Genomic DNA, 25437 nt, shown 5'->3' with positions numbered 1-25437 from the left:
AGTATGTACAAAGCATAATCCAACATTTAATTATTGCTTCTGAATAACTGTGAGAGATGTACTAATAGAGGGTTCCACAAACTTCTACACGCTTTAAGTACAAGATATGCCATTGTTGCAGAACAGGCATTAAAGAAAGAACTTCTGTTAAAAAAAAATCTTTTTGCCCCTTCTCTAGGTTTTCCTAACACAGAATAATAAAATGGTACAATGAGCTGGTACAGTTCACATGTTCAGCTAACTATGGTTATAGATCCTACATAGGATCAATAATGCAACCTGAACTCCTGGAAGCCTAAAAGCCCATGTGCTCCCTCATACCCCTAAATCCTCTGCTTGCACAAATGGAAATGCTGGGTTTCTTTAAATAATTCTTCCATGCCTCATAAAAAACTGAGAAACTGTGGTTTAACTGCAGTTCACGAACCAGGATGCAAAACCAGAGTTTGTTGTTGGCATAACATTCTGGTTTGCAAGTCTGAGTCAAATTACAGTTTCCCAGCTTCACGCAAACTATTGTTAGGGGGGGGGAGAGGGATAGAATGTAAATGTCACAGCTCAGTACTGAAGGCAAGGAGATAGAGGGAAGAGAAAGTACATGAGTTTGTGGATTTAAGGTTGCATTCTTAAGCCTAACTAACCATAGTTAGCTTACTGTATGAACTAACCTTGTGTGTTCATATGACGACTTATTTGGCTCCATCCAACTAGGGAGGGAAAAGTGGTGAATCCTGAAAAATCAACCAGGGCAATCCAGGGCAAAATCTAGTGAGCTGTGGAAACAAGTTCCACAAAAGGTCACATTAGAAGCCAGTGAGGTCCCTGTTGCCAGAAGGCTGGAATCTAGCTCAGCCATATGGTCTCAATAATTGTAAACAGCAGCTTTGGCTTCAGTTATAGTGACCTACCCAACAAATGTGTCCTAAGACCAAAAGATAATGAAATATTTGGCAAAACTATAAAGGGCTCAACATTAACATATGGGTGGAAAATAAGTGACAATACCTAGACCACAATGCAAAGGTCATATTATGGTACTTGCATATTAACAGCATGGGAAAATACACCTTCAGTATTGAACTGTATGTTTCGCATCTGTTCATATGTTCACTTTATCTACAACAGTAGGTGTCTGTGAAGATGAACATTTCTTCACTGGTAAATGATTAATATTTTTAAGTATTCAAATATTACAGTAGGTTTTGCTTCCCTTACAATGACCTACCAACCTGTCCAATGATACTGTCTGTCTATTTAAATACACAAGTGAGGCTTCTTGGCTCTTGCGGTTACCCACAGAACAGGAAAGATGGAAGAGGCAAGACCAATAAGGTGCTATGCAATGGTGAATGCTGAACACATTTTAACTGCAAGGGAAATCTACAGAATATACATCAAGTCATTTTAAAATTCAAATAATGACATGTTTTGTATTAATATCTAATGATTTAAATTCTGAATGACAGGGTTAACAGTGTATCTACATGCAAACATACACATCCTGCAGATTCCCCTTATTTTTTATTTTTAGTTACATTTATATCCCACTTTTCCTCCAAGCTCAGAGTACATGGTTATTTTTATCCTCACAACAACCCTGTGAGGTGGGTTAGGCTGAGAGATACATGGCTGGCCCAGAGTCACCCAGTGAGTTTCATAGTTGAACGGGGATTTGAACTCAGGTCTTCCTGGTCCTAGTCCAACACTCTAACCATTACGCTATGCTGGAAACAGTTCAAATGTATTAGGAATTTACCCGTTAAATACCAGCAGTACTTCATTGGCATATTTCCTGTTATTGGTTCAGACTTTCTCTCCCCTTTGTTGGCTCTTTAAACAAGCCTGCACAAACTGTGATCATCAAATGAGACACAGTCTAGCAACCATAGATGTCTGCCTGAGATAATGAAATAGTCTTACTATAACCTCCTATTCTTCAAAATTTTATTTTATTTTATTTACATTTTATATCCTGCTCTTCCTCCAAGGAGCCCAGGGTGGTGTACATACTTGCGTTTCTCCTCACAACAACCCTGTGAAGTAGGTTAGGCTGAGAGAGAAGTGACTGGCCCAGAGTCACCCAGCAAGTCTCATGGCTGAATGGGGATTTGAACTCGGGCCTCCCCGGTCCTAGTCTAGCACTCTAACCACTATACCACGCTGGCTCTCAAATGTAGTTGGCAAGAAGAACACAACTACAGAAAACACACAAATGCCTGCAGCGCCATGAAAAGTAGAGTAGGGCAGGGTTTCTTAACCTTGGGCCCCCAGACAGGGGCGTAACTACCATTAGGCAAGGGGAGGCGGCTGCCTGGGGGCCCCCATGCCTCAAGGGGCCCCCCAGAGGCAAGTCACGAGGCAAGTCACATGACTATATATTGTGAAGTGTGTGTGTGCATCAGCAAGGGGCCCATTTTAAAATTTTGTCTCTGGGCCCACTCCAGCCTTGTTACTGCCCCCAGATGTTGTTGGACTACAACTCCCATCATCCTCAGCCACAAAGGCCATGTCTGGGGATGATGAGAGTTGTAGTCCAACAACATTTGGGGGCCCAAGGTTAAGAAACCCTGGAGTAGGGCATCCCAGTAAGGCCTACCAACCTCCCACACATACTTAAGAGTGTGATCCAAGTCAAATCAAATTAATTTTTATTATGGTCATAGACCAGCAGAATGCCTGGGTGATGCAGGCTGCATGATATCCATGGTGTTCCCAATCCCAGTTGTGAGGCAGGGAGCAGGATCATGCTACAGTCAGAAGCACTTGGGTATCTTTGTCTCTTTCCCCTTCAGCTCCCAGCCAGAGGAAGAAGTGAGGTTCCATGGCTCTTAAGTTTCATGGTTGTCTGTGAGAATCTGCAACCAGATCAGACTGCCTTGGCCCAAGGCAAAAGGTAGCTGGTCCTATTGCTCTGTTCCCTATGTCTCCCCTGCAACATCATGCACACAAACACTTACTCCCTGACTAGGGAAGTGTGTAGAGAAGAAAGAAGTGGTGGCCTGTAAAAAAACCATTTTCCCCCTTCTCTCTGTCCTTAAACTCAAAGGCAGGAGTTCAAGGGGCTCCTGAAAACACTTGCTCACTGCCCAAACAGTAGAGTAAGTGTGGCAGCCCTTCCCCAGCAGACAGACCCATCTTTCAAAGTGGAGACTGCCCTCTGGACAGGAGAGAAGACAATGCAAAGACAGGCCACAATATAGACTGTGTATCTGGCTTAGTGGTCAGAACATGTGCAGGTTCTTCTAGAATTATGATGTATAACATCAGGCAACCTGGGTACTTGGTGTAACCTTCATTAGAGCTCCTAAACAACATCATTGGCACAATCTTGAGTAGTGTTTAAACATAATGAAAGGCCCCAAACAAGGAAGCAAACAAATAGAAATACAAATCTCATTATTTTCAAATCCCATTATTTCTGAACTCCCTATATATCTTTAAAGGAGCCATCTCATGTTTTTAAAACAAGTAAGCAATAGAAGAATAGTGGCTTCATTTAAAACAATGTTCATCAAGGTTGCCATAATGTAAGCAACCAATTGCCAAAAGTGAGGTCTTATGCAAGATATAGAATTAGAAATACATAATTCTGATGCCAGAATAGTAGTACATCTTCTCATGAAGTTAAGGTACAATATTCATCTCAATGGTGTAAACTAAACACAAATTATGTTAGTTACAAGTATATTTAAAAATGAAAGTTATTTGTAGACCTTCAGCTGCCCAAAGATATAACAAGTTTATACAAAATACTGAGAATGGGAACAATTACTTACTTATCATCCCTTTCTAGACATTTAACCAAGATTGGTAAAATTCCAGATTTTATTAAGTCATCAATAGGAGGATTTCTGTCACTTGATAATAGCTTTCTGTAAAATTAAAATGAAACTGATGAATAAAAGTTAATAAAGCAATGTACAAAAAGCAGTAATTGCATCTTAGACTTGCAAATAAAATTTAAATAAAGATCTACCTTGCAGCTTGGACAGCACTTAGTTGGATAACCGGGTTATCACTTGTAGCATTCTGCAGAAACACAAGTTCCAAAAAGTTAAGAAGTCAAATATTACACAAACTCAATGGAAGGAAATAGACAAGTTAACAACTTACCTGCAATATAGCTTCTAGTGTTACATTTTGCTTGAAACAAAAGAGAAATTGTTTAATTACAATTATCATTACAAATCAAATTTTCTTTGCAAAATCCAGAACAGTCCATCTATTTTAAAACAATGATGCTAACAGAGTTCACTTTTTGCTTTTTCCACAAATTACAAATAATTTAGAATCAATTAAGATTCAAACAGCAAAGTTTAGAACTACAAATTTGTTTCTTTATTAAGCAACTTACTGCTTTAAAGTCAGCATCAACATCTGAATCTTCCAAACTTTCTTCCTGGGGCACATTTCTTTTTTTCAAAAGATGCTCATCTCTTTTGTTCTGAAAAACAGAGAATGAAGTGGTGTCCCATAATACTTATCAGTGGTGGCTAATCCTTAAAAGCAGATGTTTAACACATTATACACAAATTATTATTATTCACATGGAGAAACTTGCAACTGCTAAATTTAGTTATAAAAAATTAAACGCTTCTCCTCAGCCTAAATTGCATTTAAGTTAAGTGAGTTTAATGGAGTTTAGTGGGAGTAACTCCCACGTTTAAGTGTGCATAGGACTGCAGTCTTAAAAGAACATGGTGAGAAGTCAGACTAGTAAAACACAGATAGAAGTTTAAAAATATTGCAACTTGAATACAGATTTCCCTCCATCCTTTTTAACAGAGACCTTTATCCATTTAAAAAGAAAATTTCTGGGGTCATTCTGAGCCCTAAACATCTTCACTGAGGACCTTGGATGCCAAAAAATTTGGTTTCACTGTGACTCTTGATTGAAAAGTGAACCTCAAAGTAACTTTTTCAAACCCTGTCCACAGAGTTGTGACAGTGTTTTTTAGTATTGGTTGTTAAATTTATTTACTGTGTTGTGTATATGTATTTTTAAACCTATGCTTATAGAAATGTCTAAGTATGCGCAGGAGATTGATGGGCAGCAGTGCAAGTGAGACGCCTGCAGGAAGGACAAGGAAACCTGCTTAGACTGCAGGAGGGGGCAGGCAGGGAGAGAGAGGCGACAGTTTAAAACCAGTTGGATGACACAGTCGGTTGGGTAGATGACAGTTAGTCAGACAGTGAAGAGGGGAGAAGGTGATCCAGAAGCTTGGAGGGAAATGGGTTCTGAACAGGAAAAGTTGCCTGGTGGAGGTAGGGGTGAAAAAGCCAGTACCTGTTCAGGGAAAGCCCCAAAAGCCCTCAGGAGGGAACTGTAACCAAGCAAGTTTAACTAGACTGGTTTAAGATCATTAACCATCTCTGTAAGTATTTTTGTACTTCTATACTTATGTACCTCCATAACTTCCCATCATGCTTAAGGAACTTTTGTTAAAATTTTTCATTTTACCAAGTGTGTTTTGTTACCTCTCCCACCGCACCTGAAGAGAGACCCTACCCCAACGCCACTACATAAACAAGAGGGGAGAGAAGTGAGAGGTTGTCTCCGATCCTGCCTAATCGGATCTGAGTGGTAGCAGAAAAAGCACCCTGAAGTTGAATGGACCCTCACAGACTGATTCTTGGATATAGACTAGGGATGTGCACGGAACCGGCTCTGTGCACTCACGGGACGGTGGGGAGATTGCTTTAAGGCGCGGGGCAGGTGTCCTTACCTCCCCTGCCATGTTTCCCTCACTGTCAAAATTTCACCATGTCAAAATTTCACTGTCAAAAATGTTTCCCCTGCTGGCAGAATTACTGGTGCGGGGCAGCCACTTCCAGTATTACACTGACTGGGAAGCGTGTGGTATTACGCTGACCAGGGCAGCAAAAGCGTATACAGTCGCCCCACGTAAGTGATTTCGACAGCAGCGCCAGCGGGGGGAATGCAGCAGGGGAGGTAAGGACACCCGCCATGCCTTAAAGCAACCCCCTCCCCACCGACAAACCGGCTCGAAAACTGGCCTTTCGAACCAGTTCGGCAGTCTGTGAATAGACCACCAAACCCGTTTGTGCACATCCCTACCCTAATATAGACTAGGGATGTGCAGAACGTTCTAAGGTCGAGAATTTCTGACTCAGAACGGACTGTTCCAAGCTCGGAACAGCATGCCCTTCGAAAAGGGGCCCTGTTCCAAGCTCAGAACAAAACAACCTCGTTCCAGCTGCCATTTTGGAATTGAAAATGGCATCCAGAACAGTCCATCAGAATGGGAGTTGTTCCGTCGCCGCAACCGGCTCCCCCGGTTGAGTTGCTCCAATGGAATGTTTCAAGCATTTTGCATTTGTTCCAAGTCCATTCCAGACTCTTAACAGAATGCAAAACGTGTTCCATAAACACCCCTAATATAGACTTTAGCCTATGAAAAGTTAAGCCACAAAAAAGGATTCCTGCTTTTCAGGGGGGAAATTGTCATTTTTTATTTACTTCTGCAAAAACATATCTCCGATAAATTAAAATAAGCATCCTACTGGCCAAAACCCATATTTTCTTCACATTTGATGTTTTATACATAGACAATATAAAATGTTACATAGTAATTTAAACTTTTTATAAAAATCATATTTACAGAGCAGAAGGAAATATCAATCTTAAAATTTGAGAGGAAAGTTTATTAACTTTGACCTGCCTCCTTCTGGTCCTACATATTTAAGGTTTGAACACCTATCCCAAAGTGAAGTCACTAGCACAGTAAGACTGTGACAACATATTATATTGTTGTGGATTCATAGTAAGAATGGATTTCACACCTGATTAGTAGCAAATAATGGCAGCTAACCACCACAATTTCTAGACTCCTGTGGATGTTTTCTCTAGAGAAAACATACCAAAATTTAATGATTGATCATTAGAGCATTAGCAGCGGCTTCTTTCTGACACAATGCTTGGCTATATACTTTTGTTTTGTAACTACTTAGTGAAAGTATTAACAACAGTGGAAGAAATGTAAAAAGGAATTTATTCTTTATTTCCACACAATTGAGATACATTACATTTGACTTTTTATGTTTTAACATTTTATAAAGGAATATTTTTTAACTATTACCCAGGGAACATAGGGCAAGATCCAGACTAGTTTAGTCATGACTAAGTAACCCTGAAATAAATGAGACAAGCTAGTCATGATCTACTTAAGTCCAATTAATTTCAACAGGACTTAGTTCTGACTAACTGACTCTGGACGTTGCCCTTACTTTTTAGGATCTTATCCAAAGAACACACTTTGTTATAAAAATTATTGCTACTCAAATATGGAAAACAACATTTTTTCCTATCACAATTACGACAGTCTTTGCTTTAAAAAACTTTAATTGCAAATTTAAGAAGCAGGCCTTGTAAGATATGGAATCAGAAGTTGTTTTCAAAATACAAACTCTGAGAGCTGAATAAAGCCATAAGCATTTTGAATTAGGAAAAAATAAAGAGCACTTCTTTCTCTTTGCAATATGTCTTACATATGTCACTGAGTAGGGCTGTGCACAGACTGCGGTTCATGCACTGGTCTGAATTCGGACAGGTCCATGGTCCAGTGGATCAGTTTAGTCAAACCTCAAACCGGTCCAGTGGTTCGAAGTGGCACTACGGGGGGCAAGAGGCACCTTTAAAAGTAAGCACGGAGGGCCTTACTAGTGGGACCCACTCTAGGCAGCTCCCAGCAGCCAGTGCAGGCCAGCGGGGCTCATTCACTCACCTTGCCTCCATACGTGCCGCAAGCCACACACCCTTCACCTGACATCAGGTGCAAGGGGCGGGGCCAGTGCCAAGGACGGGCCCGTCAGCACCGGCAGAGCATCCCGTCTGTGATTCGTGGACTTTCCCTGCCTTCACAAGTAGGAAGGAAAAGCAGCTCCCAGTCAGCAATTCCACTAACCACTGACTGGGGGAAGGGAAGCTCTGCTGGTGCTGACAGGTCCTGTCCTCCGCACTGGCCCCACCCTCTTGCACCTGACGTCAGACACAGGCAGCAGGGCCAATGCCTGGGAGAGGGTCTGCTCGGACCCTCTCCCATCCCTCCCCGATAGGCATTTCATTGAAACGCTGGCTCCTTGGGCTTTGTCCCCCAGCACAGCCAGTGTTTCAGTGAAACACTGGCTGGGGAGGAGAGGGGCATACCTTGTGCTCCCTACAGGCAATAGCTGGCTCAGTGCAGGAGGGGGCAGGGGGCAGTGCCTCGGCGGCTCCCCACTGCCGGGGGACAATTGCCCCCCCTTGCTCCATGGCCCCTATGTCCCTGAAAACGGTCCTTCATTTCCCAGGCTGTGACAGTCAGCCCAGCTGCAAGCGGTAATGTATGCAGCTGTCCTCTAAAGGTCTGTCTCAGAATCTCTACTCACTGCACAGCAGTTCATAAGTTTTAGGAGTTTGAGCACAAAGATTATAACAGAAATAATAATTAAGGGGACGCACCAAAGGGACAGGAAGCAAAAAAAGGAGGCAAAGACTCAGAATTATGCTAGAAATAGAGAGTGCATAGTGAAGCTCTTGTGAGCCCTTAAGGCTCACTTTGTTACCTTGGCCTTCAAGAGAAAGTATTAATGCCGGTTTTATATCCTTCTTTTTCTTGCCTGGTTGGTTCTCCTTGCAATGCTAAGTTTGAGGCTGGAGCTGCGGTGTCAAACTCAATCAGGTGATGTTCCAGATTTGATTCAAATGCATCTCCAGAGAGCCACACACAAAATATAAAGTGATACAAGTCTCCTCTTCCTCCTCTGCAGGTGCTCCCTTCTTGCCGCCTTCTGTCACCTCACACCCGCCTCCTGCCTTCCTCCTCCTCGCTCCCTCTTACCCCTAGTGCTTCGCAGGCTGAAAAGCCCACCACTAGGATGCAATGGGGAGGAACGTGGCAGCAGTGGGTGGAAAGAAGCAAGCAAGCCAGAGGAAATGAGGGAAATGGCACACCAGGGTAGTGAGAGAGTTAAAGACTGGTGGCAGGAAGAAGAAAGGAAGAAAGCAAGCAAGCTGAAACAGGTGGGAAGAAATGCTGCCACTTCAGCAGCGGGGAGAGAAACGCAATAGCAGCTCAGCTTGCTGGCCCCTGCTCACGGTTGGACAATTTATTTTTATTGACTTATTCATTCATTCATTCTATTTATATACCACACTTCCTAAAGTGGCTCAGGGCAGTTTACATTAAAATCAAAAACACATAATAAAACAATTAAAATCAAAGAACATTTAAACCAGATTGAAATTAAATCTAGGTATTAAAAGCCAGGCTAAAAAGATGGGTCTTTAAGGCTCTCTTGAAGGCCTCCAAAGAAAATAAATCCTTTTATATCCACATGGAGTGTGTTCCACAAACCAGGGGTGGCAACTGAGAAGGCCCAGTTCCAGGCTGCCCCCCAATAAACCGGTGGCACCCAAAGATGGACCCCTCCTGATGATTTTCATGAGTGATGGGAATCTTGTAGAGAAAGGCACTCTCTCTGGTAACTATACAGGGCTTTAAAATTGCCCTCCAAGGGCCAACAATTGAGCTCTAAGGGCCAGATCCAGCCCGCAGGCCCAACATTTGACACCCCTGGTCTAAAGAGTATCTCCATGGTGCTATGCTGGCCTCAAGTGCCTCAGAGTTCAGGGAGGAGTTACAATCATCCTCTTCCTTCTACTGGGGACTGGCACAGTCATGACTGGGACCCACACCAGGACCCCCCAGGTTCTCCCTTGTCCTCTCTCATCCTTGGTGTCAAGCTGCCTAAATATAGTTCTGCATTCCCACATCCACAACACATTCTGATCCTCCACCCTTGTCCATGGCTTCCTCCTCAACCCAATGGGCAGCATCCTCTGAGCCCGGATGTATCACCTTCTCTCTTCCAGCATAAACCAACATTGCTGCTTGGAACAAGCAACCACCAGAGAAATCTCACGCTGGAACACTGAAACCCAGGCAGCCTGGTGGTGCAGGGTCCCAGCAGTAAGAAAAAGAGAACCGACAACATACCCCAGGATAAAACCCGCTTTAACACTTTCAGTTAAAAGCCAGCCAACACAAGTGAGTCTTAAAAGACTTTAAAAAAACCATTTTAAATGTTTTATATTTTATATTACATTTTAATTCTGTATGCCACCTAGAGATTTCTATATTAGGTGGTATATAAATTCAATCAATCAATCAATAAAAATAAAAGCCTTGTTCTGTTTATGTCCTACATTAATGAAAACCACTTTGGGGAAATGTATTTTTTTTAAAAGCAGCACAAGAAAATTTTAATAAATGTATTTACAAAACAACAACCCACAAACATGCTTGGTCAGATGCAGGAACCTGGACACAACTGTGCATACACATCATGAGGCACTAGGCTGGACTTCACTTCCTGTCCTGTTAGGCACAAAGAGTAATTCCACAAGTCTCCCCCTGAACTCTGTAGGAGGAAGTCCTCATAATCACAAACAAATAAATATACTCACCTTTCTAAGTTCAATTGTCACTTCATTTCTATGTCTTCGCATAGTCTGCAAAGGGGGAAAAAAGTTAGATATATTGTTAGGAGTGATCGCTCATTTTAACATACCCCAGTTTTATCTGCTTCCCTGCCAAAGGGAAGACTCCAGTTGTATAACAGCAACCCAGAAACCAGAAAAATAGCTTTTGAAGGAAATGCTAGTGGAAACATGCACACACACACAAACTCACACAGCACCACCCTCTTTTGCTGCTAGAAAAGGGTTAAAGGTTTTTGTCATGCATGCACAGGACACAAGACTTATGATTCACTCTGATCAGAAGTTCCACCTATGATTCACTCTGATCAGAAGTTCCAAGGAAGCTACCTCAGCATGCATAATAATGTAAAGGAAAAACTACCTCCTTTAGGTATTTCTAAAATTCCAGTCAAGGATACTGCTCCAAGTCAGGATGTTCTCATCATTAGGTAAATATTAAACAAACAAGAGATTCAAAACCCCTCAAGCCTAGTTAAAGACCATGGATATAGACAGTGAAAACTGGTTTTCCCACTGTCCCTTGAATAACCTAATCAAAGGTCCCAGCAGCCCCCCTTCAAGGGGGGAAATAGGAACTCAAGATATTAGCAGCAAATAAGAACACACACCCAAACACCTTTTATATAAATAAAAAATTCCAAAACAAAGCAAGTATCCCTGCCAAAAGAGACTGACCCTAATAACTGAACTCTGGAAAGGAATGGAGAAAGCAAATACACCTTCTTTCAACCTTTCCATCTCAGAAGATCTATTTTTGCAGGACAATCAGTGTTTTAGAAATCTCTTTGTCCAGTTCAGGGTAGTTAGAGCTCAACCACTCCTGACACCCAGTGAGAAACAATGGTGGTCTCCCATTCCCTGTCCTTTTGCCTTGGCTCTGCTCCCTTACTAGGACCTCTTCACAGACAAAGGAAAGGTAACCTTCCCATTGGGATCCACACATTGTGGCTCCAGCCATATTTCCTGCTCCGCTGCTGCCAGGCCTTCTCCTTATATATAAGAACACAAGAACAGCCCTGATGGATCAGGCACAAGGCCCATCTAGTCCAGCATCCTGTTTCACACAGTGGCCCACCAGATGCCTCTGGGGAGCACACAGGCAAGACATATGTGCATGCCCTCTCTCTTGATGTTATTCCCCTGCAACTGGTATTGAGAGGCATTGTGCCTCTGAGGCTGGAGATGGCCCACAACCATCAGACTAGTAGCCATTGATAGATCTGTGCTCCATGAATCTGCCTAAGCACCTTTTAAAGCCATCCAAGCTGGTGGCCATCACCACATCCCATGGCAAAGAATTCCAAAGGTCAATTATGCGCTGTGTCGGTCCTAAATCTCTTCCTCTTGTCGGTCCTAAATCTCCCGACCTTTCTACTATTGTGAGAGAGGGAGAAAAATTTCTCCCTGTCCACCCTCTCCACTCCATGCATAATTTTATACACCTCGATCTTATCTTCCCTTAGTTGCCTCTTTTCCAAGGTAAAGAGCCCAGATGCTGTAGCCCAGCCTCATAAGGAAGGTGCTCCAGGCCCCTCATCATTTTGGTTGCCCTCTTCTGCACCTTTTCCAATTCTACAACATCTTTCTTAAGATATGGTGACCAAAGCTGTACACAGCACTCCAGATGTGGCTGCACCATAGATTTGTAGGGGGGCATTGTAATATTAGCATTTTTATTTTCAACCCCCTTCCTAATAATTCCTAGTATGGAATTAGCCTTTTTCACAGCTGACGCACACTGAGTCAACACTTTCAACGAGCTGCCCACCAGGACCCCATAATCTCTATCCTGATCAGTCACTGATAGCCGAGATCCCATCAGCGTATTTGTGAAGTTGGGGTTTTTTGCCCCAATGTGCATCACTTAATACTTGCTTTCACTGAATCGCATTTGCCATTTTGTCGCCCACTCCCCCACCTCTCTCTCACTGCATTCATGCAATCTCTTGCCATACCAAAGCCAAACCTCAGCACCAGCCTGCTGCCCTAGTATAATAAAGATAACACAGGCTGTGTTGAGTCCTTTCTCCCCACCTTGTCCTCTCTCTGTGTCAGTCTTTCCCTCAAGCCAGGAGTTTGCTATGTCTCTCTCCCTCCTTCCTAATCTTAACAACCTACCCTAACTTGCCACTGTAATCCTTTCCCCCCTCTCAACATACAGCCTTTCAAGTCCCTTCTTTTGTCTGTTCCCTCTCACCTGGGTGGTTTCCAGACAGCGAGCTTTACACCGCAAAAAGTGGTGGAAACAGCGATGTTTTGTGGTGCCAATTTAAAACTGCAGTTGAAATCCATTACCTCCTACAACAGGCAAATAAAGCTTTTCTCTCTTTTTTTTTGGCAACGCAGATGCAACGTTATAGGAGTGTAATGCAGCAATCAAACATGAAAGGAGGCATCGGAAATGTGAATCGCACCTTGCTTACAATGCAGGGACTGTGCTGTCAAGACACAGGCAGTATGCAAGGACACTTAAGGGATACGTTGTGACCCTGTGGTAGCGTGCAATCTGGAAAGTGCCCTGTCTAGTCCCAATCGCCAATTTGCAGCTAGTGGACTCTCTTCTGTGGACCTGCCCAAACATTCAAGCTATCTACTCTAGGATTTTCCTGGCTCTATGGCTTTTCACTTCCCCAATAGTATTAACTGCACTTTCATCCAGGTCCAGGAATTTCAGCCTCAAGAACTCTATGGTTAAAATGTATTATAGTCTCTCCATTTTTCTTTACATTTAATTAACAATTGATGTAAATACTTTATTAACAATTCACTTTTATTTTCTGTGAACCAATTAGAATATTATTTAATAAAATACATCATTAAGTCTCACCCATTTCATCCTCCTTTGCAGTATCACTCCCATGCATAGGAATGCATGGTTCCTTTTGGTTAAAACACATTCTAACTGAGTCAAAAGACAATTTTCAAAGTCGTGATTTTCCTTATATTTCGCTAGGGGAAAACAAGTGGCAGTGGCGGCTGGTAACTCCTGGGGCTGAGTGGGCACCAAGCAGGGCAAGTGGAGGGCAGAGCCAAAGTGGGCAGCATCAACACTGGTAGGTGGAACTGCGAGTGGGGCTTTGCTAAAACCCTTCCTCCCTAAAAAAGAAAAGAAAAGCACACACTGCCTTGATAGTGCTGCCCAGAACAGAACTCATCCTGCACACAGATTTTATTTTATTTTTTAATGGGGACATAAGAACAGCCCTGCTGGATCAGGCCCAAGGCCTCTCTAGTTCAGCATCCTGTTTTACACAGTGGCCCACCAGACGCCTCTGAAGTTTACAGGCAGGAGAGAGGGCATGCCCTTACAACTTGGAATAAATCACCATGTGGACATATCCTGCTCAGGAGAAAATTGAAGTGCATGGGAAACTGTCCCTGAGAGTGAATCAGACTAGTGGTCCATCAGGGTCAGGATTGTCAACTTCAGCTAAAAGTGGCTTTCCAAACTGAGGTTGTTCGGACTTTGGTTACCTGGGATCCTGTAACCATAGATACTGGGCATTGAACCTGGGAACCTTCTGCCTGCAAAATGTGAACTATGAACCCTCCCCACGGCCTTAGGGATAGGCCTTTCCCATCTTTTAACTGGATATTTTAAACATGCAAAGCTGCTGTCTGCGGAGTCCAGTAGTCCATACATTTCAGTACTGCCAATTCTGACTGGCAGCAGCGCTCTCAGGTCTTAGGAAGTGCAGGATCTTAGGCAGCACCTTTTAAGCAACGGAAGATTCTCATCACTGTCCCAGTTAGACAGACCTAATGATGATTTTAAGCAATTAACAGGACCTTATAGCAGGGGCGTAGCAAGATTGGATTGGGCCCTGAGACGAGAATTTAAAATGCCCCCCTCCTCAAAGTCCAGGGCCTCCGCAAACCCCAGGCCCCCAAGGATTTAAGTCTGATATTTCAAAATAAGTATGCTCCCTGGAAATACATTTCACTGAATACACACATGCAAACTTCACAATATATAGTTATACTAGCTGACCCTGCACAGAACATCTGTGCAGTCGTGCACTGAGCCTATGGGATCCCCCCGCCCCCGCAACGCTCTCGCTGCCCCCGCGCCGCCCCCGCAACACTCTCGCCGCCCCCACAATGCACTCACCGCCCCTGCGCCACGCTCGCTCCCACTTGCTCTCGCCCCCCGCAACGCTCCCGCTCGCTCTCGCCCCCCGCAACGCTCCCGCTCGCTCTCGCCCCCCGCAACGCTCCCGCTCGCTCTCGCCCCCCGCAACGCTCCCGCTCGCTCTCGCCCCCCGCAACGCTCCCGCTCGCTCTCGCCCCCCGCAACTCTCTCACCCGCTCACCAGAGAGCCTTCGAGCTCCCTTCTCCTTGCCATTTCACAGTGCTGCTCAGCCAACCATCTGCTGAGCCAACTGTCAAACTGCTTTCCAGCTGCTCCGCAAGACTCCCTGCTGCTCTGGAACTCTCTCCCCCTCTGTCAGCCAATCGCCTCCTTTCTGCCACGTCCCCATGCATGGCCATCTTGGAGAATTAATAATATAGATACATTGAATACTTTATATTTGTGCTACTTTTAATGCCTAGAACACACTAGAAACACTAATTATTAAAATAGGCCCCTCACTGCAGATTAGAAAAGAAGACTTTCAACCATGCAGTGTGAAACTATGTTTGTTTTCTCAGAATTCTGAACAAATTCAGTAAAGTTTGATTCCAGGAGGTTTTTCACATGGTGGGGGGGGGGGGCTTTTAAAACCCTTTAACACACATCTCTTCTGGAATGAAGGTGCTGCATTCACATGTTGGCCAGATTTACCCTGAAGTCCCTGCGAGTTATTGGGGAGCAGTTAACACGCAATTCAGGTCTTTCACTGCTCGTTAGAGTGTAGCCTGATTTATATCCAGAGTAAAAAAAAAAAATCCACTATTTTGCATTGGTTCTTTGGGACAACTTCAATTTTGCAGTAAAGCCTGCTGTATGTAAAAGTCCCAGGTAAGTGTGTGGAGAACTGCCGCCTCAGACAGCAAATCTAACCACATCTAGCTGGAAGTACATTTCATTGAAACCTAAAGGACTTCCTAGCAAGGAAAGCATGTCTACTTAAAAATAAACTCCATTGCATCCAACTGTCTGTGATCCTTCCGTGGTAAGCGCATATAGGATTGCACATGCTCAGGGATGTAAACCAAACCAAACCAAACTAATTTGCACTCCCAGCATATTTTGCTTCCTATAGGAGACCAGTAAGTCCCACTGAAGCAAAGAAGACAGGTGGGGGAGAAACAGAGAAAAGAGCAAGAATTAGCACCATTCCTCAGGAGAAAAAGGGGTGTGTGTGAGAGAGAATGAGGAATCTGCCTCTTCTTGGTAAAAATTTAAGATAGATGAGACATGCCAGGGCTTAAGGAGCTGCTGAAGTTATGCCCTCTGTCCTAAAAGTCATTCTCCCTGCTCCCCAATGTGGAACTAGGGCTGGTTGTGGTCTCTCACTGCTCTGAGATAAAAACCACTCTCTGCAGGTGCTCAGAAGCAGGGTCATCCCTAGTGGGGTGTGGGGCTGGGGGGGGGCAAATCAGCATGTGCAGGGCCTCCTTAACATTTCATATCATTACAGAATCATACTGACTGATGACATACAGTGTAAATAGTGTGCGTGAGGTTTTTGGACATGGCCAACCAGCTTGGCATTTCTAAAGAAAAATAAAATAAAAGCACAACACATGCTTCACAGTTCTCACTCAGACCTTCTGGGTTGCAAAACAACTTGAATGTAAGTGCATTTATGAATGAATGAATGAAGATAATATTGTTTGTTCCAGAAGTTTTTGTAATTTTCTGCCATGAAACAAGCCACTTATAGGACTTTTTAGATAGTTTTTTTTTTAAGCCAGCAAATTTTCCAATTTGTTTCAAATTAAATTCTCAGAGACTTCTCAGTCTCTCCCCCCACCATATCAAAGCCCTACAGCAAGCAAGCAGATCCCTATATATGGCGGGGGGGGGGGTAACCACAAAAAGGAATTCACATTCTACCTCCATTCCTGGCAAAGGTTGGGCTGGCTGGCCTGGGCAGAGGGTCTTCAGAGAACTGTGGTGGGTAAGGGCAGCCAGTGCTGGCCACTCTGCCTGCCTGCCTCCTTCCTTCCTTGCTGCCTGCAGGCACTCGAGTTCAGGTTTCAGGGAGGCCCTCACGGAGGCCTCTCTGGAAGCCAATCTGCTGAGAGGCAGGGAAAGAAGGAGCTCTAGCAGCTTGCAGGCTATTAGACTGCGGGCCAGGAGGGCAAGCAGGAGAGAGGGCAAATAGGGCAAGGGGGACTGGCTGAGCGAGGGGCCTTGGGGCTGGGTGGGTAGGCAATGGGGAGTCATGTGACATGTCTCGGGGGGAGGCCTCAAAGCAGTGGGGCCCCCAGACAACTGTCTCCCCTTGCCTGATCGTAGTTCCGCCCATGCCTTATAGATATATTATGATATGACTGTCTGCATTTGATTTCCGATTAAGCCCAATAAGCATGATTTTTAGATCAGTTGTATTTGCTTCTCATTTCCTGAGCCTTGAGAAACTGTTTGGTACATATTACTAAAGTAGTATCATAGGTTAAATCCATTTGGGTGGGGGGGACACTAGAGGAACAAACAACAACTGACTCACCACCACCACTGGAGAAATATGTAATTTATTTATTATTTATTTAACATATTTTATGCTGCCCAAAACTTGTGTCTCTGGGCAGTTTACAATTAAAATAATTTAAAACATTAAATGATCCATTAATTCTAATGAAAAAGTTCAATTTTTGTTTTCTATTTATTTTACTAGCAGACTAGTAACTAGACACAGTGCCAGATGGAGCTGTTGCTCCAAGCACTGCTAATCAAAAAGGCGATTTCTTCTCTGTTTGCTTTGCTCAAACAGAATAGATCCACCTTGGCTCTCACTCTGGCTTCTCTGATTGGCTGCTAGAGCTGTCAATCAAAATGAAGGCTTCACATTGGTAGGCAGGCCATTCTGAGCCCCACCCAACTTCTGAAAACAAAACTAAGCCTTTCTTTTGGCTGCTGCCTCATTGATATGTTAATTATGATTGACACATGCTCACAATGCTGCCTAGTACTGCAGGGAAGGGCAGAAAGGGCAGTACAACTCAGGCAGTGAGTTAACAAGAAGGTGGGAGCTGGGGGGGGGGCACTGCCCACTCTGCGCTTAGTGAGGAGCCTCCCCTGTGCTGGGGCCTATTCAGCCCCAACACTGTCCCTCCAGTGGTTGCTGCTGGTGTCTACCTTGCCTGATTTTATTTACTCTGGTAACAGGGAACCATCATCTTATTTTTTTTCTATTTAAACTGCTTTGAGAACATATCATTGAAAAACAGTATAATAATAGTATGCAATACGCACTCTAAATTGAGGTTCAGAAGACAACAGTGCTTCAGTTTAAGTGACAAGTTACCCACAACTAAAGACCAGAGAAGATGTTACAGTGTCACATCATATTACAAAGCAAGTCATGCTGATTTTCCATCAAGTGTAATGGGAAGACCACTTAAAGTGCAACAAGAGCACATAGTGCCGTTGGACATTTTGCTACTGTGCACTTCTCCAAGTTTGCTGAAGCTGTTTTTCTCTTGGTGGGCCTCAGGAACCAGGCCTTAGCACCCCCTCCTGTCAACCCCAGACTGTGTCCTGCAAATAACCACTTCCCACCCCATTATAGAAAATCTGCATAGTAACATACCATTACGACATTGTCACTTCTACTATGGCCCTATCAACTACACAACTATGATGAATGGAACAAAAGTATCCAAAGAATTCTACAGGAGAAAAACTGCAGAGTAATTGAAGGCAAACTGGCTGAATGGCTATTTTTCTGGAGTACATCTGAAGAAATACAGCCTAGTTCCCACAAAATCAGATAAGGCAGTAATCCTCCAATTCAGACTGCAGGTTGCTAGTGGGACTGCATTAAAAAATCACTGCACATTGAGAACCTCCTCCTATAATGGAGGTAGGTTCCACAGACACCTGCATAACATGCTAGTATTCTATATTCAAATGATTTTTTAAATCAGAAGTGTTCAGTCATGTGATCTTCCACATGCAATTCAAAATGACTTATGTGACCTAGGCCTGTGCCAGAGAGAAAGCTAAGGCTGAATTTCTGGAACTGAAAAATTAAAACAGTTAACAAGCAATCAAACCAGAACGGCATTCACACAAAGATTGTTTGAGAGCTCAATGATCATTCAACAAAAATGTCTGTGACATCAGAAAAATTACACTCCCTTCTGGAGAACTGAACACCAACATTTAAAAATGGATTCAGGAGATATCTAGAAGAAGTTAGCCCTGTCAGCTAACTTCTGGCACAAGCCAATTGGCAGCATGCATTATTAAAACTATAAGTATCAACAAGCCATACAAAGTAAGAATCAGCATTGCTTCCACAAAGAGAAGCCATGCTTCACATGGCTTACAGAATTTGGGGGGGAATGCCAATACACACATAGAAAGAAACAATCTGAAACATATGTACCTGGATGTATAGAAAGATTTTAAGTTTAAAGTTTTGACAGGTCTTCACCAAAAGCTCTGAAGAAAACTTAGCAGTTTTGGAAAGCCTGAAATTTATCAAATTTTATCAATTTTTAAAAAATGGTAATTGGTTAAGAAATAGCTAGCTGAAAAGCTGAGGTGGGGAATGTATTCACACTAGGGAAACATATTCCTCCAGTATTCACACTGGAGGAAAGTCAGCAATGGGGTGTTCCCACTCATCTGTCATAAGACAGTCCTATTTAACTTATGTAAAAATATCTGGAGTCAGGCAAGTTTTCAGAGTACCAAATTACTCAGGATGGTCACATGTGTACACATGCACCTAGAAGCTGAAGTTTCATTACAGTACTTCACTGCCAAAATATCATTGCCACAGATGCTGCTCACCCATGCCCCTATTTTCCTTCTGGGTTTGGCAACATGACACCATCCAGAGAGCCAGATTTGGCTCATGGACTACAAGGCTGAAGCTCAAAATGAACCAAGGCTTGCAAGGGATACTAAGAACAAAAATGGCTTCCCCAAATATATCTGAAACAAAAGCAAGGTTAAAGAAGCCAAGAGAGATTCCTGATTGTAATCTTGGAGATGCCACTGACAGTCTGTGTAGACAATACTAAGCTAGATGGCCAAAGGTCTGACTTGGTATAGGGCAGCCTCCCATGTTCCTACATTCCTGTAGTGGAATAGCAACAGAGAGAAGGCAAAGTGGCTTATATCTGTCTTCTCCCTGAGGAGAAACACAACCCGACCTATCAACAATTACACTAAAAGCAAGGAGAGATCATGGCTCAAGAGATGGTAAAAGACTACCTAGACACTTGTTTCCAGCACCAGATGAATTATATCCCAAGGTACTAAAGGAACTTGCAGATGTGATCTCAGCACCACTGTCTGTCATTGTCGAGTACCCATGGAGAACAGGCAAGGTGCCAGAAGACCAGAGACAAAAATGCTGTCCCCATCTTTGAAAAGGGGGGGGGGAGAGGATCTGGGAGGCTTCAGACTGGTCACCTTGATACTGGGCAGGCTCAAATACTGGGACAAAACTCAAAAAATTCAACAGACATAAACACAGAGTACTGCATTCAGCCAAGAAAAATCAGAAGTATTTGGATGGGAGACCTGGCTTGGCAGCAGTACATGTGAAAAAGACTTGGGGGTCCTAGTGGACAACTACTGGAATAGGGACCCAGCAGTGTGATGCAGCTGCTTAGAAAACACTAATAAAATATTTGATGGCATTAACAGAAGTATAGTGTGCTGATCATGATAAGTAACCATTCCACTCTATTCCGCACTGGGCGGACATCACTTGGGATACCATGACCAACTCTGGGCCCTGCATTTTAAGGAGGACATTGCTAAGCTGCAACAGTTCAGAGGAAGGCAACAGAGGAAGCCAAGTCCTATGAGGAACAGTTGAAGGAGCTGGGTATGTTTAGCCTGGAGAAGAAAAGACTAAGGGGAGATTATGAGGGTCTTCAAATATCTGAAGGGCTGTCACACAGGGGAAGAAAAGTTGCTCTTGATGGTAGGACCAATGGGTTGAAATTAAAAGGAAGCAGACTCAGGCTAGGAGGAATTCCCTAACTGTAAGGAGCTGTTTGACAAGGGAACAGCTCATATAACGGCCAAAGTCAGTTCTCCTTTGCTAAAGTTTTCAAACAGAGGCTCAATGATTATCTGTCAGGGATGTTGTTGCAGTTTTCCTAATCTGAGCAAAGAGTTTGTCTAGAAGATTTAAAAGGTTCCTTCCAACTCTAAAGTTCTATGGTTCGGTTAACACAGTGGGAGCTGCTTCTGAACAAGCATTCATATGACTGCAGATATATTTTAACACCACTATCTATAAATTAATAATTAAAATAAATCAATCTAAAGCTCTTCTACCCTATAAGAACATAACAAACAATAGGAATACAAGCAAAAGAGCATGTATTATCCTAGACTTGGCCTGCTTTGATTGGAAAGCGTAATTGTACTAAAACAGCACATTTAATATGCCATACATACAAAAGGTAGTACACTTCCTGTTTGTACCATACATTTGAGGGCTTGTACCCAAGTTGACTTTCAAAATGATGCAGGTACAGTCACAAACAAAAATGCATAAGACTATACAGAGATGTGCACAAATAAATAACAATATCTGAATTGGGCTATTGTCTGGTTTCAATTCTGCATACTGGAAACTAGACTCCTACAGAAATACCTGTCCACGGCTGTTCATTCTCACATATTGTAGTTAGGCATTGGCCACCTCCAGGCACTAATGGCTATTCACCCATACAGTTGCTTGGTTTTTATTGTTTTTTTTAAAGATCCAGTAATATCTGCAGAGGAAACCTCTATGGGGTAACTCAGGGCTGCACAATTTTGGCCCTCCAGCTGGTTTTGGACTACAACCCCCATCATCCCCAGCAACAGTGGCCCACAGTCAGGGTAGATGGGAGTTGTAGTCCAACATCTACAGGCGGGCCAAAGTTGTGCAGCCCCCGAGTTAACCTATATTTCCGTTACAGAAAAGGAAAGTGTATCAGGGAGGGAACTGGCAAACAAAACAAAGCCGTGTACATTGATTTACAGTTTAAGAACAGAGGGGGGTGGCGGGGGAACGGACAGGCGTAAGGCGAGTTCCGTGGAGATTAAAACTGGCTGTCAGGAAGCAGCAGCGCTATAGAGACAAAGGTAAAAGCAGAGAGCGAGAGACATTACAGCCCTGCTTGCAAAATCGCACCATTAAAAGAACATAGAGACGGTGGGAGTCGGTTCAACACCAGGCACCAATAATAGAGGACAAAGAGGATTATGATGATCTCCCGAGCTCCACATTTCACTTCACGGCCTGCCTCCCAGAATATTATTGGGGTTGCCATTGTGTGTTCTCAATGGCACTGCGCGAAGCGAGCTCCACCACCAGCCGGAGAATGGATGCCTCCACCGGAGAAAGGGGCAGAAGCACAAAGAGCTCAGAATCGCCCCACTGCCCGCCCGCCCGCCCGCCCAGGGAGGGGCTCAGGGCGCCAGCCCGGACGGGGTGCCGGAGAAAGAGGGAGAGGGTGAGGGTCAGGCCCCGGCCCCGGCAGCAGCAACCAGCAGCATATGGAAGGGAGGCCCCGAGCGCGCGCGCGCGTCTGAGGGCGGCCGGGGAAGGAGAATCCCGGCGGGGCGGCCACTCCCCCTGGGGGAGAAGAGAAGCCCCGCCCCCAAGCCCATCCCCGGCCGGCACCGACCTCCACGTCGCGGCCCTTATTTTTAAAGCTCTTGAAGCGGTGATTCTCCAGGCCGGCGGCGGCGGCGGCGGCGGCAGCGGCGTTGTCAGCCATGGCAGCGGCTCCGGGCTGGGGCTGCGACAGCGTGCGCGCGAAGGGGGGAGGAGGAGAGGGACGCTCAGTGACGACATGCGCGAGGGAAGGGCTGACAAAGGCGCCTGCGCGCCCTTCCCTCGTGACAGGGAAATGAACATGTTAGGGGCCTAGATACAGAGCTGAGCGAGGATACACTCCCTTCCCGCCCTGTGGAAGAGAGAAACAACGGCGTCAAATGAACCCGGAAATCTCGTCTCCAGACGATCGTCACTCTAACCTTTTCCTTCTCTGTAGCTATGCCCCTAACAACCAGTTCATTTCCTTGTCATGAGGGACGGGCGCGCAGGCGCCATTCTCAGCCCTTCCCTCGCGCATGTTGTCGTCCCTGAGCGCCCCTCTGCTCCTCCCCGCCCCCTCGCGCACACGCCGCCCCCAGCCCGGAGCCGCTGCCGTGGCTGACAACGCCGTTGCCACCACCGGCCTGGAGAATCACCGCTTCGAGAGCTTTAAAAATAAGGGCCGCGACGTGGAGGTCGGTGCCGGCCGGGGACTGGCTTGCGGGGCGGGGCCTCTCCTCTCCCCCAGGGGGAGTGGCCGCCCCGCGGGATTCTCCTTCCCCGGCCGCCCTCGGACGCGCGCATGGGCGCGCGGCCTCACTTCCATCTGGAACCAGACAATAGCCCCATTCAGACATTGTTATATATGTGTACAGATATCTGTATACTCTTACACGTTTTTGTTTGAGTGACTTTACCTGCATTCATTTTGAAAGTGAACTTGGGTAAAGTTAAAGTTGTGCCATCGAGTTGGGGCCCACAGAGCCCTGTGTGGTGGTTCTTGGTGGGATACAGGAGGGGTTTACCATTGCCTCCTCCCATGCAGTATGAGATGATGCCTTTCAGCATCTTCCTATATCGCTGCTGCACAATATAGGTGTTTCCCATTGCCTGAGACACATAGCAGCGGGGATTCGAACCAGCAACCTCTTGCTAATCGAGTCATTTCCCCACTATGCCATTAGGTGGCTGTACGAGCCCTCAAATGTAGGGTACAGACAGGAAGTGCTGCTGTATCTGCATTCCATGTGTGAATAACCTTTATATATGGCAGGCTGCCCCAGTCACTGGCTTACATCCAAACCAAGTTACTTATTGCAGTTTTATTGAAATTAATGGGTCAAGTTTACTTGTCTGAACTATAGTGGAAGTACTCATGAGTACCTTATGCTGGATGTAAACCCGTGACTATATTAGCCCATCTCATAACCATAACACTGTCTCGTGTGTATGTATGTGTGTGTAGATACACACAGAAAATTTATGTGGAGTACCTGAGCTGAAGGTTTGTGACAGAAGGGATACTCTCATTTCAAATATTGGGAAACCTTGAATTAAACAAGTAAACAGAGGGGAGTTGATTAGAATTGGAAACATGAGTTCAAATCCTGCCCCACACAGCTATGAAGTCTCTCAGAGTTATAGAATTTGGAAGTGTCGTATCATAAGAGAAGATTTGAAGTTCCTTATGAAGAGGATTTATTTCATATCTTCAAGGGTTTTTTCCAACAAGGCTTTGGAGTTACTATGAAGATTTGGTTGATATTCATGGGAGATAGTATGAACTCAAACATGGTTACTTAAAGTATTGTAGTCTGAAACAGCTTTTCACCAGGTCACTGTTATTTCAGTATCTATGATGGACTACATAGTCTTCTTTTTTAATTAGTTGTTTAAAAATTTATTATGGACTACATAATTCTTTTTGATTAGTTGTTTACTAATGTTAGTATGTTTTTTAGCATTTTCACCTCACATAATCCATCACTTTTACTATTTCTTTAAGACTTTATAATATATCCTCTATAATAAACCCCTTGGTGTCCATCCGTGGACGGACACCAAGTGTGTGCCCGTGCCTCCCTGGCCTGATCTGGGCATGCGCGGAGCGCATGCCCAGAACAGAGCAAGGGAGACACGACCACCGGCACCCGGTGGCCATCTTGGGCGGCCAGAAGCGGCCGCCCTGAAGAAGCCGGGTGAGTGGCGGCGGGGGACACTGGCTGCCACCGCCTTGGCCAGAGGACATGCTGTGGCGACAAGGCAGAGGGCCCGGGCAGCGGTGGGCCCGGCCGGAGCCGCGGGCGGCGGTGGGTGGCGGGCCCGGCCGGAGCCGCGGGCGGTGGCGGTAGGTGGCGGGCCCGCGCGGAGCTGTGGGTGGCCGGCCCGGCCGGAGCCGCGGTGGGTGGCAGGAGGGGGAATGGCGGCGGGGGTCCAGACCGGCCCAGGGAGACGGAGGCCAGGACCGGGGGCCGAGCGGAGGCCGAAGAAAACTTAAAGTGAAAATGCTGCCGCCGCCGTTGCCGCCAAAGTCCCACCCTCCCTCCCTCCCAACTTCCGAGACCACCTTACCCCGGCCCGTGTCAGTTGAGCAAAGAAAGACCTCAATTGAAGAGGGAGAGAGATGCTCGCAAGCAGTGCTCCTCCCTCTGCAAAGCCTCTTCCCGAACTGGCGCTTTGGGCGGAAAGGACGCCTCTTGCGTCCTTTCCGCCTAAAGCGCCAGTTCGGGCAGAGCCTTTGCTCAGAGAGGAACACTGCTTACGAGCTCCTCTCTCCCTCTTCAATTAAGGACTTACTTTGCTCAACTGACACGGGCCGGGGTAAGGTGGTCTCGGAAGTTGGGAGGGAGGGAGGGTGGGACTTCGGCAGCAACGGCGGCGGCAGTATTTTTTTTAAAAAAAACCAATAAAGGGGAGAGGAAAAGGCTAGCGCCCATTATCATAACGGGCTTCAAAATACTAGTCTATATATAAAAAGCTAAGGACCTACATGGCAAGCCCTGCCCACACAGAGGTAACAGAGCAGGAGCACCATGGTGATTGGGCAGTTGGGATTCCATATGCAGATAGGGAGGAAGGGCCTGTGTGGTTAAGGTCAGTTGGAATGCAACAGTTTTTGTTTGGAAGATGTGCTTGATTGTAGAGGAGAGAACTATATATATACCAGCTGACCCCGCACAGAGCATCTATAAGCCTATTCCCCCTTCCTCCCACTTTCTACCCCATTCTCTCGTGTCCTCCCTCCAACCTTCTGCCCA

At 45.1% G+C, this 25437-nt stretch overlaps 1 protein-coding gene across 4 annotated transcripts in view; it reads right to left on the bottom strand.

Annotated features, from left to right (window-relative positions):
- KPNA3 (karyopherin subunit alpha 3) overlaps nt 1-25437 on the bottom strand; it is a 70619-nt gene that overhangs the window by 35783 nt on the left and 9399 nt on the right. Inside the window, exons 1-6 of one of the 4 annotated variants that reach the window (XM_053283802.1) lie at nt 22269-22420; nt 10469-10513; nt 4355-4444; nt 4114-4143; nt 3977-4029; nt 3777-3872 (exon numbers count right to left, since the gene is read on the bottom strand). In XM_053283802.1, coding sequence (XP_053139777.1) covers nt 3777-3872; nt 3977-4029; nt 4114-4143; nt 4355-4444; nt 10469-10513; nt 22269-22361 — 407 coding nt within the window. In that variant the 5' untranslated portion in view covers nt 22362-22420. Of the gene's footprint in view, nt 1-3776; nt 3873-3976; nt 4030-4113; nt 4144-4354; nt 4445-10468; nt 10514-14809; nt 14958-22268; nt 22421-25437 lie in introns of those variants that run through there. The other 3 variants (XM_053283803.1, XM_053283805.1, XM_053283804.1) reach the window with 3 other exon arrangements.

This window comes from Hemicordylus capensis, chromosome 1 (genome assembly GCF_027244095.1).
Source record: "Hemicordylus capensis ecotype Gifberg chromosome 1, rHemCap1.1.pri, whole genome shotgun sequence".
NCBI classification, from domain to species: domain Eukaryota; kingdom Metazoa; phylum Chordata; class Lepidosauria; order Squamata; family Cordylidae; genus Hemicordylus; species Hemicordylus capensis.
Note: the sequence above shows the minus strand (reverse complement) of the source record. Positions and strands in the feature narration are given on the sequence as shown.